This window comes from Aristolochia californica, unplaced genomic scaffold, assembly GCF_029961685.1.
Source record: "Aristolochia californica isolate CCGP_79_NKW_82.1479 unplaced genomic scaffold, dmAriCali1.0.hap1 SCAF_4, whole genome shotgun sequence".
NCBI lineage: Eukaryota > Viridiplantae > Streptophyta > Magnoliopsida > Piperales > Aristolochiaceae > Aristolochia > Aristolochia californica.
In genome coordinates this window covers 502,987-519,729 of record NW_027182103.1, presented here as the reverse complement: position 1 = coordinate 519,729, position 16,743 = coordinate 502,987, and the positions used below count along the sequence as shown (strand labels likewise).

Sequence of the window (16,743 nt, the reverse complement as noted above, 5' to 3'; positions counted from 1 at the left end):
GTCTGCCGCACCTTAAACGGTTAACTTTTTCGAGTCGCATTGGTTAGCTGTCTTGCATAGTATCAGAGTAGGTTTCGCCCGTCCCGCCTTCGCATGTTTGGCGTGGGGACTTTGCCTTTGCATTTGTATTTAGAATTTATCCCGGGTTTAACCCAAACAAATAAGAAAGAGTGCCATAAAAGAGGATAAAACCAGATTAATCAATAAATTCTATTGTCAGGAATAAAAAAATTACCAGCATAACCAGTCCTATGTGGTAAATATAGGTGGAAGAAAGTTTGATCTCCTTCCACTTATCGTGGTGTTAGTATCAGGAAACACCCCATCACTTTCCTTAGCATCTCCACACCTCCCTTCCATGGACACACTGACAGGGTAACTCACAAGGTGCACTCCTTCCATGTCTACAACATCTTCACCACTGTATTTCTTCCACATTTCCTCTCCAATGCTGCAAATCCTTCTCACACAGTCTACACTCTCCGGCTGCTCAAACACCCCTTCAACTCGCCCAGTGTGTTCGTACCAAAGGGACATGCGGTACGCACGAACGTCCCCTTCTCTTCCTTTGCTGTCCATAAATCTGGGTTGATAGCATCCGACTGCAATTTCTGTGTCTCTGCTGCCATCCATGGATCGTTGGTTTATGTTTGCAGAGCCCAGTATGACGTACTCGTCGTCCACTGCATGTTTCACAAGTTAGATTGCTAGATCCGCTGAACAAAAAGTAGTTGCAGATCGATGTATGAAGTTTGAAGCTCTTCTTACCTATCATCAGTTTGGAGTGGACGTAGATCATGGATCTCCGGTGAGTTTGAGCTTCCCAATAATGGGTCGAATGTTGCGGGGAAGAAGGAGGAATGAACTCTCCCGTCGTCTCCTTCTCTCTGTTGGCGAGGCAGAAGAAGTTGAGATAGTCTCGAGGATCTGCAGTGATTCCAGTCTCCTGAATCGCCTCTGCTACCAATCTGTACATCATGTTCATGGTCTGCCTTGTCCAGTATAGAATATCTTGAACTGGGTCACTATCGGGTACCCCTTCAGGCCACATGGGTATCACAACATACACGGCAAATCGCTCTTTTGATCTAATCTTATGAACTATCTTGAGAGCAATCTCAACTGGGATCAGATTCTTGCACCCAGAACGCTGGTCCTCCTCCCACATCTGACAACCCCCAATGAAGTACTGATTCTCAATGTAAATGAACTTCTCTGCTTTTCGAATCGCCTCGACGTAAGCATCGTGGACACTGTGCTCGAGGTTGCCTGGCAGAGATGATGCCGAAGTACTGTCAATTGATCGAAAGACCTGAACTCGCCAATTACTGTCATGGTTTGGAGAAGATGAATACTGTTGTTGGAGGTGAGGGATCGAGCGGGGATTGATGAGGGAAGATGGGTCGCACTGTTTGGCCCAACGCTGCTCGAAGTTGCTCAAGACATCCCAAGCTGCATCGCCTGAAATGCAAGCATGAGTGTCATGCCACGGCTCCCTTGGACCTCCCCTGTTAAGGCTTGCACCATCGATGTTGATTTGGTAGAAATCATGGGCATGGGACTCTGTGTTGAGTGTTCGGAACAAGGAGTGTTCCTCTGTATCATAACGGCCGTCACAGAGGTCTAAGCCGCCGATGAAGCTGAGGATTTCTCTGTTAGCAGAAGAAATTTCCGTGTCTTGGGTGGAGAAAATAAGCTCTGATTCGGCATCTACAGTTATGGTTTTCTGATGGTGGGTGAAGACGGTGGGGAACTTGTGGTGCAACCTTGGGCAGAGTCTGCAGACCACCTTGGTATTTCTGAAGTAATTGAAGGCGTCTTCATCATGGGTTCTCATCACTCCTGTGTTGTTTATGACTGGGAGCGAAGTCTCATCGTTCCAGAGCATGATTCTGACTGCAACTCCCTCTTCTGCTTTAAGCTTCAGCAGGTCGCCAATGGCTACCCCCTTGGCATTTGGGATTTCTGTCTCTGAGTCTCTCACCTACATGAATACAGAAGATCAACAAAAGCTCAATATTGTTAAAAAACAAAAAAAAAAAACTACTAAAATCCATTATATGAAATTGTTGGAGAACTCACCAGAACCATCTTAGGATTGAGCGACCAGCCAGCAATGTAGATCAAGTGCTTAGCTCCATCCATGGCCATATAGACATCCTCCCATAGCTTTCTGGGTCTGTACCTTTGTTCACCATGGACATTAACCATAGGAAGAAACAAAGGCCTGTGATGAGCATCCTGATAAAGAATCACCCCACAATCGGATCTTTGATGGAATGTGACCCCCTTTGTCAATCCCTTGAATTCTTTGTCCTGGAGGCCTTTCCCCCAGTAAGGGTCCTTCTCCGCAGGCTTAAACCGGAGTCTTAATCTAAGTTTGAGCTTGGGGATGGGCTTCCTATTCTCAGAGAAGAGGGAGAAGAGACCGTTGTATGATTCAATTCCGGTTACAAGACTCTGAGCTGGGATATGCAGTAATCCTAAGATTGAAAAGCTTGTTCTGAGCTTTATGGTGATGATTGTGTTCAAGGAATGAGCACAGAGAATCTCGAATGTCTCGTTCCAGGTTCGATCCAGTTGGTGGTTCGTCTCCGCAGCTTTCGTTTTGTTTAGCATGATGGTAACATATGCTGGCTTATCCCCCGTTAGTAACATCCACTGCAAAGGACAACATTCAGTAACGGAGAAAGAGAGAGAGAGAGAGAGGGAGAGAGGGAGAGGGAGGGGGTTCTTCTGCATGCTTACATAGAAGGGACATGTAGGTGTGTAATCCGTGGCATGGAAGATGGTGGCCTCGAGTTTCCCATGGAGGAATCTGGTGAACTTGTCTCTCCCTTCTTCCATCTTCTTTTTCAAAAATTCTCTGCTGCAGAAGTAACAACTGCAATTCTGGTCTAACCAATGGAGATGAGCTGCTTCTTCCTTCTATTTCTTCTGCGCCAAAACTGGCATAAAATAAAAAACCAAGAAGAGGGGACTTCACCATTTTTCTTAGACTGCAATGGAAGGAGTCGGGGATCGGCAGAAACGAATTCATTTCTTTGGGGGAACTGGTCGAGTGTGGGATAAGTTGACTTCAGTTATTTCTTGGTTCCGAAGAGTTTAACCATTGTTGTTGAGTGTACGGAATTGCTTTCAAACTGAACCGTGATGGAGCCTTCGCAGCGTTTTCTTTCGACTTTTTGAAGGTAACTTGGTGTATCCATTGGAGCCGGTAAGGAGCTGCTTGGATTTGAAAAGCTGTTTTCTGGTATTAACAAAGAACGAAGACTTCTCTGTGAATTTCGTGGAAAAAACACCAGAACAGAAACACAGAAAACAGAAGTGCAGAACCACTGCTCTGTGCTTCATCTTTAAATAGTCTGTCCGTAAAACTTTCCTTTTTGTGTTAAATAATTGAAACAGTTCAGCTGAAAACTCCAACCCACCAGAAGTTTAGAGAAAACCCCAGAATTAAATCAATCCCATTGTTTAATCAGATTAAAAAACAAATTCAAAATTTGATATATTCTGAGTCATCATTCAAGGAATCCACCATCAGGGCTCCATTCCCAGGTCAAGCCTAGAGAATTTATGATTCTAGGTGATTTCAGTTCAGTAATACAGTTCTCTGCTTTGAGCAAAATGGGAAAACAAGTCTGTTCTTCACCAGATCAAACCCAGAAGCAAAATTATGGTCACTGTGATGCATCTTAAGAAAATTACAACATCAATAAACAGTCATGTGTGTAGCAAAATACCCCAAGTTTTGAAGATAAAAGTCAGCTAACAGAAGCTAAAATTGAATCAGTGATCTCTTATGGCATAGTGGGGGGATCATTCATTTCCCAACTGTCAATAGAAAAATGGCAACAACACTTGGATTCTTCTACAAAAGTAACAAAAGATGCGGGTTCCTCCACAGGAGTTACAAGGAATGCAGGAAAATGGGTAACATTGTGCCAAATCACTGATTTCTTCTGGGGTCTATTGAGATATTTATATTGGGCCGGTCCTTGTATAAAATCCGTGTGATTGTTTTCCTAACAGGTTCGAACCTTTTAGCACATTGGTTTCAACATGATATCAGAGCTGGTTGGTCCCGAGTTTGAACGCAGCTCCCATTGCGTTTCCACGGTTGTCTCCGTGCCAGTCCTTGTATAAGATCCGTGCGGTTGTTTTCCTAACAGGTTCGAACATTTTAGCGCACTGGTTTCAACAGAGTCACCCAAGTTAGACTGAGTCAACCCTATGCACTAGAATTACCCATTGAATTACTATTTTTCTGGCAAAATCAAATTTTTTTATTTTTTTAATTTAAATATTTATATAATTTTTAAAACTATATTTTCATATAAATTATAAAAAGCAGCCATATTGTACATGAATTGATAAGGTTAAGATCAATATAAACATAAAAATTTCAATAGCTAAAATATTTATCTTCAAGCTTAAGTTATTTAAAAATTAAATAATTACGACAATTAAGCAAATTAAAAAACATTATATTGATTAATAAACGCACGTTTTGTTAATTGAACTTAATAATTTTATTATTTTGAAAATAAATCCCCTTTTTTTAATCTCGCAGAGACCGAGTAAGAGGAAGCGAGTCTTCGTCGTTATCGCTTACGTGTGCACACGCCAGCGGAGTGCGTACGTTAGAGAGCGGCCTTACACGCTGCCCTTTCTGGAGTCCTGGTAACGAAACCTGGCAGTGGCCGCCCCGTGCGAGCCCCACTTTCCGCTCTTTATTTTTTCTCTTTTTTGTCTCTGTCTCACCTTCTATGGTTCTATGCGTCGATTCTCTCTCTCTCTCTCTCTCTCCTCTCTGCGAAAGAGCCGAGAGAAATGGACAACTTCAATCTCCTCTGCGACGAGCTCCTCATCGAAATCCTCCATCGCCTCCCTCCGGGAGCGCCCCCGACCGTCTCCCTTGTCTGCAAGCGCTGGCTCTACCTCCACCGTTGTTCGAGCACCGTCCTCTCCCTCCGCCTACCTCCAGTCGTCACTCCGCTTTGTCTCTCCGCTTTCCTCTCTGGCTTCCCCTCCCTCGCCTCCCTTTCCCTCATCCCAGACTCCGCGTCCGCCGACCCCGATGCCCTTCTATCGTCCGTCGCTGCCGCCGACTCTGTTAATAACAGTCTCCGCCGGATTCGGTTCCTCGCTGGGCCGGTCTCCCCTGTTTCGCTCTCTTTCTTGGGGAGTTCTTGTAGGAATCTCTGCTCTCTTTCGGTTGCCTCTCTCCGCGGGTTATCGTTTCGGTTTCTCTTGGGGTTCCCTTTTCTGAAGGAGTTCTCGGTTCTGGACCTTAAGGCGCATGTGTCCGTGGAAGAGGATGGGGAGAATGAGATGTTTCCGGCGGCGGAGTTACCGATTGAGACGTTGTCCTTGTCTGGGATTGGGTCGGGGGAGCTCGGGCTAGGGTGGCTGTGGCGAAGCTGTGTCAATTTGAGGAAATTACGACTTCGAAGCTGCGAGGGCACCGGCGATTCGTTCAGGTTTTTCTTCCAGGCGCTCCGGGGGCTCCGGGAGCTCGAGCTACGTACTTGTCGCATGATTGCTGATAGGGCTCTGCTTCTGATTGCGCAGCACTCCCTTTCCCTGTCTTCTCTCCTCCTCTACGACGGTGGCTCCAGAGACGGGCTCCTCCGGTTCATCGCCCGGGCGAACGCCGCCAGCCTCCGGAAGATCGATCTCCGGCTTCCTCTCGACCTCGAAGACGACCACCTCTCCGCCATCTCCAGCAATTTCACCAAAATTTCCATCTTCAAATTGCAGAGCTGCTGCCTCGTCACCGGCCTGGGGCTCAAGTCCCTGGGCCCTGCCATGGGCAATGCACTAGAAGAACTCGTGCTTATAAACTGCGATGCTGTGGAAAGAGAACCTGGTTTGTTAACATCGTTAGGCCAGAATTTGAGGAGACTCAAAAAATTGGATCTTTCTTACAACGAGATGCTTCAAGACAAGGAGCTCTCCTCCATGCTTGCTTCCTGCAACAGTCTTGTGGAAATCAGATTGAGGGGATGCGGGAGATTAACGGATTCTGTCACGACTTCCATGGTTCGGAACTGCAAGCAACTGGAAATGGCTGATATTACCCACTGTCGGGGAGTTGGGTTATCGGCAATCGAGTCGTTTGTGTTGAATGTACCGAGATTGAGTCGGATTATTGTGGAGGAAAGTAAGCTAACTGATGCAGCTAGGACATGGGTGTCGAGGAAAACCATCCGTGTCGGATGAACTGTAGCTGCCTGATCACCAGGTATTTGGTTTGTTATCCATCCTCCCTGCAATTGACAGAATCTGCTTGCTTGTATTTTACTGTAAGGAAAAAAATGCTCATACGCCATTTGAACCATGGGACTCTGCCGAGTTCTCTGGGGAAGTAAATAACAATTTCTATCCAAAATTGGGTTTTTTCTTGTTCTGTATCTATTTCGTTCCCAGAAATCCAAAGCGAAAGGTTTCCTCGACCCTTTTTCTATATTTTGTTAAGATGTTGCAATTGGTTGATTTTCATTCGCTGGTTTCGACGGTTTTTTGATTGCTTCGCAGAGACGACGAGCGAAGCAAGACTGAAACTTGAATCAGAATCGGAAACACAGAGAAAAGGGGAATTAGAGAGCAGGGTTTTAAGAGAAAAATCATTAGCAGATTGCGCTGCAAGTAATCTCATTAGGAATTTTGGATTCCCAACTTTTCGTCAGAGTTTCAGATGTCAGATGTGCTTCCCCCGAAGAGTCCGGGGTTCTGCATTGATTTATTTTTAAAACTTTTCATCAACAATTTTTAAAAAATAAAAAATAAACCCAAAAAAAAAAAAATCTCGTTATTAAAAAATTTACTTTGTATACATTTGTTTTTTTAACCTAAGTTATTATAAAGATGTAACAAATATTTTAAACGAGGTTACCAATACATCCCAACAGATCGATATGTTAGGTGCTGAAAGCTACCGCCTACAAGAGTGGATGGGTACCCAGCTCTGATACCATGACATCGGCTACGGCTAACCAATATACCCAAAAAATCGATCTGTTAGGTGCGAAAAGTTACTGCCTACAAGAGTGGACGGAACAACTCTGACACCCACCCCGCCTATTCTTGACCGCCTCTCACGGGATTCGAACGCAGGATGTGACCTGCGTGCCTAGCTTTGATACCATGACAGTGGCTAGCTAATACAACTCAATAGACTGATCTGTTAGGTGCAGAAAGCTACCGCCTACAAGAGTGAACGGAACCACTCTGTCACCCACCTTGCCCATTCTTGACCGCCTCTCACGGGATTCAAACGCGGGATGTGGTGTGCCTAGCTCTGATACCATGACAGCGGCTAGCCAATACACCCAAAAGACTAATCTGTTAGGTGCGAAAAACTATCACCTGCAAGAGTGGACAAAACCACTCTGACACCACTTTGCCTATTCTTGACCGCCTCTCACGGGATTTGAACACGGGACGTGGCGTGCCCAACTCTAATACCATGACAGCGGTTAGCTAATACAACCTAACAGACCAATCTGTTAGGTACAAAAAGCTACCGCCTATAAGAGTAGACAGAACCACTCTGACACCTTGGTGAGTAGTCTCTTCACAATCTCTTGATTTTACTACTACTTACTCTTTTTATATGGTTTTAGTAAGAGAACGTTATGCATACATCAAATTAATTGGTTTTAGGTCTTGTTAGATGCTTAGCTCAAATAAATTACTAATACATGGAGCTATACTTTTTACTTCTCCTCACAATCGGAGGAAAATAGGATCACATTTTCATAAGACTTCATTGAACAAACATTATGGATCATCCTATTCTCGATATTTTTTACTAAAAACCTTTTATTATTAAAGGTATATTCCTATTAGTTTTGTTAAAATGATAATTAAATCACATAGACAGGGCGAATGAGAACATTATTTATTCTTGCATTTCGTCATGCCAAACGAAAATTATCAACCAAAGTATTTGTAAACTACAAAGAGTAACTTACTTAAAAGTTCATTTTGGGTTGGGTTAGTTCTTGTGTGCCACTCTTTCTAGGTGAGTTTTGTTAATCTTTCACATCGGAAAATATAATAAAAAATGAGTTTTTTTAGAGGTTAATGGACTTATAATGTATAAAAAATCAAGGAAAATCTTTTAAGCCACCCATGTCGATATCAACTATTATATTCAGAATTTTTAAATTTAATATAATAAATTGATATAACTTACATGTCTATGTTATATTAAGTATGTGCCAGTTAAAATATATAAATAAAAATAATTAAAAAAATATTTATGAATGAGGTTAATGGTTTGAGAACTTACCAAATCATTCAAAAGGGTCTAACATCCATCTCAATTACTATTAGCAAGATTAAATAGTAAGTTAAACCTTAAACACTAGACAAAATAATAAAAAAAAGGGTTGGTGAATGGTCACCCTCTTGAATATACTTTTTCACTAATCCATGTGGATTATTCTTTGAAATTGAGATGATATGACACCACATTAGCGGTCAAAGCCGACATGTTATCTTGGATTGTACACATGTGCCTTGTCAAAGTTGGGTATTTTTTATATTAAGTTTGAAAATTGGTTATTTTTATTAATATTTATTTAAAAAATAATTAATTTAATAAAAATCCCTTAATTATTTTCTTGATGAAGGTCACTCACCATCATGAACCAAATATACTTAAATGTAGCCTTATTAGAACCATATTGATTGTATAGAAAATTTAAGAAGGGAAAATTGTAAAGAGTAGCACACCAATCTTTGACATCCAAGTGTCAAGAGACTAAACAAACAAGTCCTACAAATTCCTTAGGACATCACTCCCCTCCTCATATCATATAAGAGGCCAAAGGCAAACCATCCTCCCTGAGCCACACCACACCAACTGGAATGACTGTGAAGCAATCACTCCATTTGATGCCCTCAATCAGTGCAGCAGCGGTAGAGGATGTACTGCTCCATGGGGCGCTTGCACTCTGCGCAGACGACCTTCTCCTGAATCGTCCCTGTGTTTCCTGGAAGGATGAGGCGGGTGCAGTGCTCGTGAGTCTGGTAGGGACGTAAGGCGTTCTCCAGTGCAAGGAGGAAGCCCTCCTGTTCGACGCTCTCCTTCCAGGTATCGTAATCCGTCAGGCAGTCGACGATTTTCTTGCCGTGGGATTTCACGATCTCGGTCGATCCCCGGCTGATGAGTGCCCATCCCTCGTCGCTGCCGTCGAAGCTGAGCATCCTCATCACCTCTTGCATGATGGGGTCGTTCTCGATCGTCCGCCCGTGCTGCATTTTGGAGTGCCACATGCTCTCGAGTCGGACCCAGAAGAACCACATCATCGCCAGGTCTTGCCAGTAGCTGCTCAGGTTCTCTTCGGCGATCGTGTTCACGACTCTCCTCACTCGTTGGTTGGGGTTGCTCTTGCCGACGTAGATCATTTCCAGGGAGATTCTGGCCTCCTGGGCCACTCGCTTCATGACAGTCGTGAATCTCCTGATCCATCCGATGTCTTCTCCGCCGTACAAGCAGACGAATCGACCTTCCTTCACCTGAAACGAAGGAATTGGAAACAAAATTTATCACAGATGACTCGGACATATAACTCAGGTTGATCGGAAAGTGATAATATCATTACCCATGAGAGTATCACGGGATCGATCTCATCGATCAGGAATTCGAGACTCCATTTCTCGTCCTTCCAGAGAGCCTCCTCCCTGGTGCTGGTGAAAGGGTAGGCCAGGCTTCCCCATATCCACGTCATATGAAAGGCATTCGGGCAGACGACCCTCCCCTGGGGGTCCAAAACCACGAGCAGAGGCTTCTTGTCGAAATGCCAGAAGTCTCTGATGTACTTTGTCACGGCTGGATCTAGCAGGGAAGGGTGGTAGAGGTAATACCAGGGCATGATGGACACTTGTCTGTTGAAAGCGTCTTGCTTGGCTTCTGTCCATGCACCTCCGTCTGTCACAGGGAGCCACACCACCTCGTAGGGCCTCTCCAGCTTGCCCTGCTGTGTGTCGCTGTAGATCTGTGCTAGCACATAAACCTTCTCGTTGGAGATGTCAAGGTTCGAGATTAACAGAATCACTATCTTTCTCCTCAGCACATCCACATTAACCTGGAAGAACATCGCTTAAACCAGTTTTCAGTCATTCAAAGTGAAGGCAAAAAAAAAAAAAAAAAGTTTCAGGTTGGCAACAAACCCTTCTTTTAGTGGTTCCATCTACCAGTGGAAGATCATCTTTGGAGTAAATTAAGGCCTTCAGGATCTTCAGGTTGTCAATGTGGACGGTCTCGAAGAGACGCACCAGCATTTGGTAAGCTTCAAGGTGTTTCTTCTCAGCTACAAAGAGATCAACATGTTAGTTTTTAATCAATACAAGAAAACCTGGTTCTCAGCTCGTGTTCTTACTCACCAATGTGTTGATGGCAGAGGTTCAATTGCTTTAACAGGTGCTCATGGATATTGTTAACCTTATGGGCCAAACTAGACAGCTCCCATATCTCAGTTGTCGAGGCTATGTACCTGCAATCAGACCCAGCAAAGAAAGACTTCAGACTCTATCGTTTGCCTAGTTTCAGTGAAGGAGAAAGGTCAGTAGGGGTAGTGGCGGCCTTACTCATGCCCAATGCCAATGAGACCTATGATCTGAGAGGCGCAAGCCACAACGCTCCGAATGGTCCAGTAAGCGGCAGTGGGAATGTGGGTCATGGCAATGGTCATGGACTGATTGTCAGGCGCAATGTACTCACCAGGGAGCTCCTTAAATGCTATAATACACTTGGTGACATCGAGCATGGCCTTTTTGAGGGTTTCGAGGGCATCAAACCTAGGCTTGAGAACTTCCAAGTGTTCCAAGATTTCTGGCACCTGCTTCAGGGCAGCAATCGATTTGGCCAGGGGATTGACAGTGTGAAGCTGTGCAGTGAGCCAAAACTCCCCATTGCTCACAGCAAAGGCAGCCAAGGCCATGACCACCTTTGCATCCCATGGGTAGCTCGACAGGTTGTTGAATACTGCCAAAGTTGTTGCATGGGGTTCTCCACCCTCAGTGCACTTGAAGGATATCTATCACCAAGAGCAGATCAATCAGAGAGAGCATGGACACTATTTACAAATGAAGAGAAGATGCTTGATGGAACCATCCCAAATACCTCGCTAGAGATCCTGTTGATGGTGTATGCAAGAGCTTCAAGCATTCCAGCGGTTCCATTGTGCTGCAGCTTGTCTTCCACCACCTCATCTTGTACATGGGGGGCCTGCATAAATACAGGAATGATATACAAGAACTTAGCTTAAGCTCACACATTCAGGTCTGTCACTCTTCTATCATCTCATGCATTGAATTAAGATTCCTACACCTTATACCACGTATTCTTTTCAATTTTAGTGGATTGTTCAGGATGAATCAAATGGCTTTCGTGGCCCTATAATGCTGATCAAATGATAAATGTACCGAAAAACGAGAATTATGATCTTCTAGTAAGAATCTTACTACAATAGGAGTTGCCCTCTGCAGGACGTCTTCAACAACATGCAGGAGAGGCCTGACATCGATGTCCCGGCCGTCCGGCGAATGGGTGGCCAGAATTTGCTTCATGACGACACTGTCATCCGACGACGAAAACATGTGGCGGTCGCCCTTGATCAGAAGTGCCTTTTGCTGGGCTAGTGCCATTTTTCCACTAAGCTGTTGGTGGCAAGAGAGGTTGCCGGTAATGCTTCTCCTTCGTTGAGTGAGACAATTGGAGACTGCCAAGCTTTTTATAGTGATCAGCAAGCAGAAAAGCCAAAAAGCCAGAATGAATCACTTCCTTGCTTCTAACTAGGGGTAAGCTTTTTGACTGCTAGAATATGATCTTTGTACTGGAGTGGGCCTATGCAAACACCTCTTAACAGAGGTAAAGATCATGGCTTTGTGATATATGTTAGTATCATTAACCCAGAAGAATAATCCTTAAAGGGAGCTGCACTTCAGAAGTTATACACTAGTAACTAATCCCTGTCATAATTTCCAGTCTATTTCTCACTCTCACCCAGTTTTTTTATGAACACTGTGGAAGAATCCTGCTTCAGTCCCTGAGATTTCCTGAGCCATGCTTAGGCCAATCATTCGTGTGGAACCCACATATCATTTTTTTTCCCTTCTAGGAAGCACTTATGTAGTGGTCCTACACTCAGGTGCTTGAGTTTGAATGCCAAAATCACTTGGTTTAAAAAAAAAACGAAGAAGAATAATTGGGATCCCCATGGAAAGGAACAGATTCCGGTCATTCGGATTAAATACCAGCGACAAACGGTATCTACATTAACCAGCATTTTCTGGCATATCTCCTCCAAATCAATCAGATCATGAGCTTCCAGCTGCAGCTGTATGCTCATTGCCCGAAAGCAGATGAGAATCTGCCTTTTGGGCAAAAGAACATAGTATCACTGAATCCAAGTTAAGAAAAGCATATTTTGATAGACAAAGAAAGAATAGAAGTTCAGTAAATCAGAACAAGACATCCAATCACATACTTTAGCTTTTTAGAAGGAAAAGAAATAACAGATTCTTCAACACCTTCTCTTTTGCACAACTAAAGAGGAGACAGAGCAGGAGAGGAAAGGCCCTCACTCCCTTTGGCACCCTCCAACCTCTATTTTTTACCCCTTTCTTGTGACAAAGAATGGGGGTAAGGACCCTCTCAGCGGCCTTAACACCATTGATGCTCTCAGTGGTCATTGTGGGTTGCCATTTGAGAGAGAGGGAAATTAGGACTGCTATTAGGACTATTTGAGGGTAAGTGTTCGAAAGAATTGTCCCACATAAAAAATAAGTAAAAAGATCTTGAATTTATTAGTTGAAAAATTGATTTTAACTTGGCCAATCATTTTGGGTTAAGCATTGAACCTACCTTCTAAACAAAAGAGATAGAAGGAGAGGCTAAGAGTGCAGGGGCAATGCTAAGAGGGATTAATCTGTCGAGCTGCATCAATTTTTCCCTTATCATTGCTCCTTCTTTTAGCATTTTATTAGTCATTCTTTAGCATCATCTAAACCTAATTTTTCACCTAGTGCACATGAGTTTATCATAACAAAAGTAGAGTTAATAGAGACCAAGGTTGAGTCATAGAAGCAAAGAGAGAAGTAGCAGGTGTGAAGGAGAAGCTCAACTTTCTAACGACTCATCTTGGGGCATCTCAAAGGAGCAGTGGCTCACCATTGCCCATCATTCAGCATGGTGTCTTTTCTACATTTAACAGATTAAGAGTTGCCAAACCAGTTTCCATAGCTCCTTAGCATGTCCAGAAGATCTGAAGCAATAGAGAGGAACAGTCTAGCATTCAAGCAGAAGCTGAAAAGCTTTCCTTTTCCAAACAAAAACAAAAAAAAGATTGAGACAGCAGTTTCACTCTGAATAACGGAGCATATAGTAGAAGTTTTAAGGGCTTAAAGGGTTCATCGATTCAAGCTCTACAATCCATTTCACTAAATGGGTATCTGTAGCTAATCCTCTGTTGAAAAAAAAAAAAAAAAAAAACAGAATTGACAGGATTTCTACCACAGATACAAGTTCCCAAAGAAGACGAAGCAATGATAATAAAAACCAAAATGCATTACAGTGATCACATACCACCAAAGCAGATTAGCAGTCAACTGTTTAATATAATCACGATGTTGTGTTCATGAAGTCAATAATATTATGTTAGTGAAGCATTCTTCTCAGAAAGAAAATATCTCTCTCCCATTTTGTTTTTTCTTATGTGCCTAAAGTCAAGAAAGAACCAAGGGAGAAATTTTCTTGCCCCCCAAATACGACATAAATGTTAGAAATATCCCTCTTTCCATGGAATACTGGAAAATGACAATCGTTGGATTTCTCTCTATCGGATCTGAAATCGTTCATTCCCGTCAAACCGTTTGACAGTTTTCCATACGTCGACCATCTTTTTTAAACGCCTCAAGTCCCCGTTCTCCCACCCAGTAAAAATTTCCCGGACGGTTTCTCGGCGATGGGTATGGCGGCTGCGACGCAGATCCTCCTGTCCCTTCTCTTCCTCTCTATCGCTTGCGCTTCTCATGGATTGGGCCCCGTTCAGTCGGATTTGGACGTGTTTGTGGAGTTGAGAAAGAGCCTTGGTCTTCCGGGTCAACGTCCATGGCGCTACCCCTGCGCCTCCGCCGGCATCTGGTGCTGGGGGAATAGAATCACCAGAATCGTTCTGGAATCAAGGCAGCTGAGCGGTTTCATCCCTCCGGCTATTGGACGGCTCACGGAACTCAGGCAGCTGTCTTTGGCAGACAACAAATTGTCCTTCAGGCTCCCGTCCGAAATTGCGAATTGTCGGAAGCTGCAGATCTTGAATCTTAGTAATAACAGATTCTCCGGCGACATCCCGGAGGAGATTTCGTCCCTCGTCGCTCTTCGCTCTCTGGACCTCTCGCGGAATGGATTTGTCGGCAGCCTGGGCTTCCTCACGTATTTCCCGAATCTTGAAAACCTGTCCCTCGCTGACAATTTCTTCACCGGGAAGGTGCCGCAGTCGTTGCGCTCATTCCGCAACCTGCGGTTCGTGAACATCACCGGGAACCGCGTCCACGGTAGCTTCATCGGGGAGACGAAGATAGAATACTACAACGAGGAGAATAATCTTGCTCTTCCCCGGCGGTACAGATTGGCGGAGAACTCTAGCGGTAGCACTCATGGCTCAATCGCCCCACGGTCGAGTCCACGGAGTAGCAACAGAAGCACCGCCATAGCTCCGTTCCCCGGTTCTCCGAAGGACGGAAAACACAAGAAGCACAAGAGGCCCGTAGCGAAGTGGGTCGTGGGGCTCCTCGTTGGAGCCTTCGCCGGGATCTTTTCAGGTATTTTGCTCTCGCTGCTTTACAGAACCGTGATGAACAGTATACGAGGGCGGCAGAAGGTCTCCGGCTTGGAGATCTTCAGCCCTTTGATTAAGCGAGCAGAAGACTTCGCGTTTCTAGAGAGTGAAGACGGGTTGGCAGCAATGGAAATCGTCGGCCGTGGCGGTTGCGGGGAGGTTTACAGAGCGGAGCTGCCGGCAGGAAGCAAGATGAAACTGATCGCCATTAAGAAAATCATCACCAACCCTCCGAACGACGGAGTCGACCTGAGCGAAGAAGACACCAAGCTGCTCGGCAAACGAATGCGGCAAATCCGGTCCGAAATCCAAACCGTGGGGCACATCCGGCACCGGAATTTACTGCCTCTACTCGCGCACATCGCCCGCCCGGGCTGCCATTTTCTGGTGTACGAGTTCATGAAGAACGGCAGCCTGCAAGATGTGCTGAACCAAGTGGCGGCTGGGCGGAGGGAGCTGGAATGGACCGTCCGCCACCGTATCGCGTGCGGGATCGCGGCGGGGCTCGAGTACCTCCACCTCCACCACAGCCCCCGTATCATCCACCGCGACCTGAAGCCGGCAAACATCCTTCTAGACGACGACCTGGAGGCTCGGATCACTGACTTCGGGCTGGCGAAAGCGCTGCCGGAGCTCAACACCCACATGACCACCTCCAACGTCGTCGGCACCCTGGGTTTCATCGCGCCCGAGTACCACCAGACGCTGCAATTCACGGACAAGTGCGACATCTACAGCTTCGGGGTACTGCTAGCGGCGCTGGTGATGGGGAAGCTTCCGTCGGACAAGTTCTTCCAGACGACGCAGGAGCTGAGTTTGGTGAAGTGGCTGCGGAACGTGATGACCTCCGACGACCCGAAGCGAGCTATCGAACCCAAGCTGATGGGGAACGGGTACGAGGAGCAGATGCTGTTGGTGCTGAAGATCGCCTGCTTCTGCACCGCGGAGAATCCCAAGGAGAGACCCAACTCTAAAGACGTCCAAACCATGTTGACGCAGGTGAAGCACTGATATTTCTACTTCGTTTAGGGGGGTTAGTGCCCGAAATGGATTCTTCGTATTTGGCATCTCTAAACCTTTACAATACATTTAATTATAATATAATCTTTAAACTCTAAATTAGGTAAAACAACCATTAACCATTATTACTACATGAATAAATTATTTAATGTATAATTAAATATATTAATATATTTATTAATTAAATTATATATATTATTATGCATTAATATGGTAATTATATGAACCAATAAAATACGCACATGATTAATTACAAATAATAAATAAATAACGTGGAGTTATTAATAACGTTATAAATAACGTGGAGTTATTAATAACATATGATATACATTAACCTAAAAATGAATAATTTAAGAGAAAAATTTGATCTAATCATAAATTTAACAAACTATATATTTGTATATAATATATTTTATGTATTATTAATTAATAATATATTATCACAAAATTTAAAACCATTGGTTTAATTAACTATAGCAATTAGATAATTATGCCAAGATAATTTATCAAATATTTATTTTAAAAATATTTTAATTATGACTATTAAATCACTATTTTTAATATAGTAATTATAAAATAAATGTATTAAATAAATAAAAATAATTATTTTATAAATAATTTTTATAAATTAATGACGATAGTTTTAAACTATCGTCGTCTTCCTCAGGGTCGTCGTCTTCCTCAGGGGCGAGCCAGCGGGCAACGGCGACGGCGACGGGCCAGTGGGCAACGGCGACGGCAGTGGGCAACGCCGATAGAGGCGGTGCTCCGACGGTACGCAGAGAGGGAGGCCGAGAAGTCCAAATGTCAAAATCGAAGAAAAACGAAACTGAAACAGGGAAAATCGCAAGAAATTGGAAGGTCTTTTGGG

At 44.2% G+C, this 16,743-nt stretch overlaps 4 protein-coding genes and 1 long non-coding RNA gene across 5 annotated transcripts; 3 read left to right on the top strand and 2 right to left on the bottom strand.

Moving 5' to 3' along the window:
- Positions 1-249: 249 nt before the first annotated feature.
- On the bottom strand, positions 250-2,847 carry LOC137962074 (phospholipase D alpha 4-like). Its single transcript, XM_068808785.1, has 4 exons — positions 2,749-2,847; positions 2,083-2,661; positions 769-1,984; positions 250-683 (listed from the first exon to the last, which is right to left on the bottom strand). The coding sequence occupies exons 1-4, from the start codon at positions 2,845-2,847 to the stop codon at positions 250-252; spliced, it is 2,328 nt and encodes a 775-aa protein (XP_068664886.1).
- A 1,973-nt stretch (positions 2,848-4,820) lies between these two features.
- LOC137963797 (F-box/LRR-repeat protein 4-like) lies at positions 4,821-6,435 on the top strand. Its single transcript, XM_068810999.1, has one exon. The coding sequence runs from the start codon at positions 4,834-4,836 to the stop codon at positions 6,223-6,225; it is 1,392 nt and encodes a 463-aa protein (XP_068667100.1). The 5' UTR covers positions 4,821-4,833; the 3' UTR covers positions 6,226-6,435.
- Positions 6,436-8,662: 2,227 nt separating this feature from the next.
- Positions 8,663-11,661, bottom strand: LOC137963526 (protein SIEVE ELEMENT OCCLUSION B-like). Its single transcript, XM_068810640.1, has 7 exons — positions 11,479-11,661; positions 11,138-11,242; positions 10,603-11,051; positions 10,399-10,508; positions 10,186-10,325; positions 9,618-10,100; positions 8,663-9,531 (listed from the first exon to the last, which is right to left on the bottom strand). Exons 1-7 carry the CDS (start codon positions 11,659-11,661, stop codon positions 8,914-8,916), a joined length of 2,088 nt encoding a protein of 695 aa, XP_068666741.1. The 3' UTR covers positions 8,663-8,913.
- On the top strand, positions 10,214-11,949 carry LOC137963527 (uncharacterized). The gene is made up of 3 exons (XR_011115208.1): positions 10,214-10,299; positions 10,416-11,296; positions 11,503-11,949. It is a non-coding gene; the product is annotated as an uncharacterized lncRNA (long non-coding RNA).
- Positions 11,950-13,966: 2,017 nt separating this feature from the next.
- LOC137963704 (leucine-rich repeat receptor-like serine/threonine/tyrosine-protein kinase SOBIR1) lies at positions 13,967-15,876 on the top strand. Its single transcript, XM_068810873.1, has one exon. The coding sequence runs from the start codon at positions 13,980-13,982 to the stop codon at positions 15,861-15,863; it is 1,884 nt and encodes a 627-aa protein (XP_068666974.1). The 5' UTR covers positions 13,967-13,979; the 3' UTR covers positions 15,864-15,876.
- The last annotated feature ends 867 nt before the right edge of the window (positions 15,877-16,743 follow it).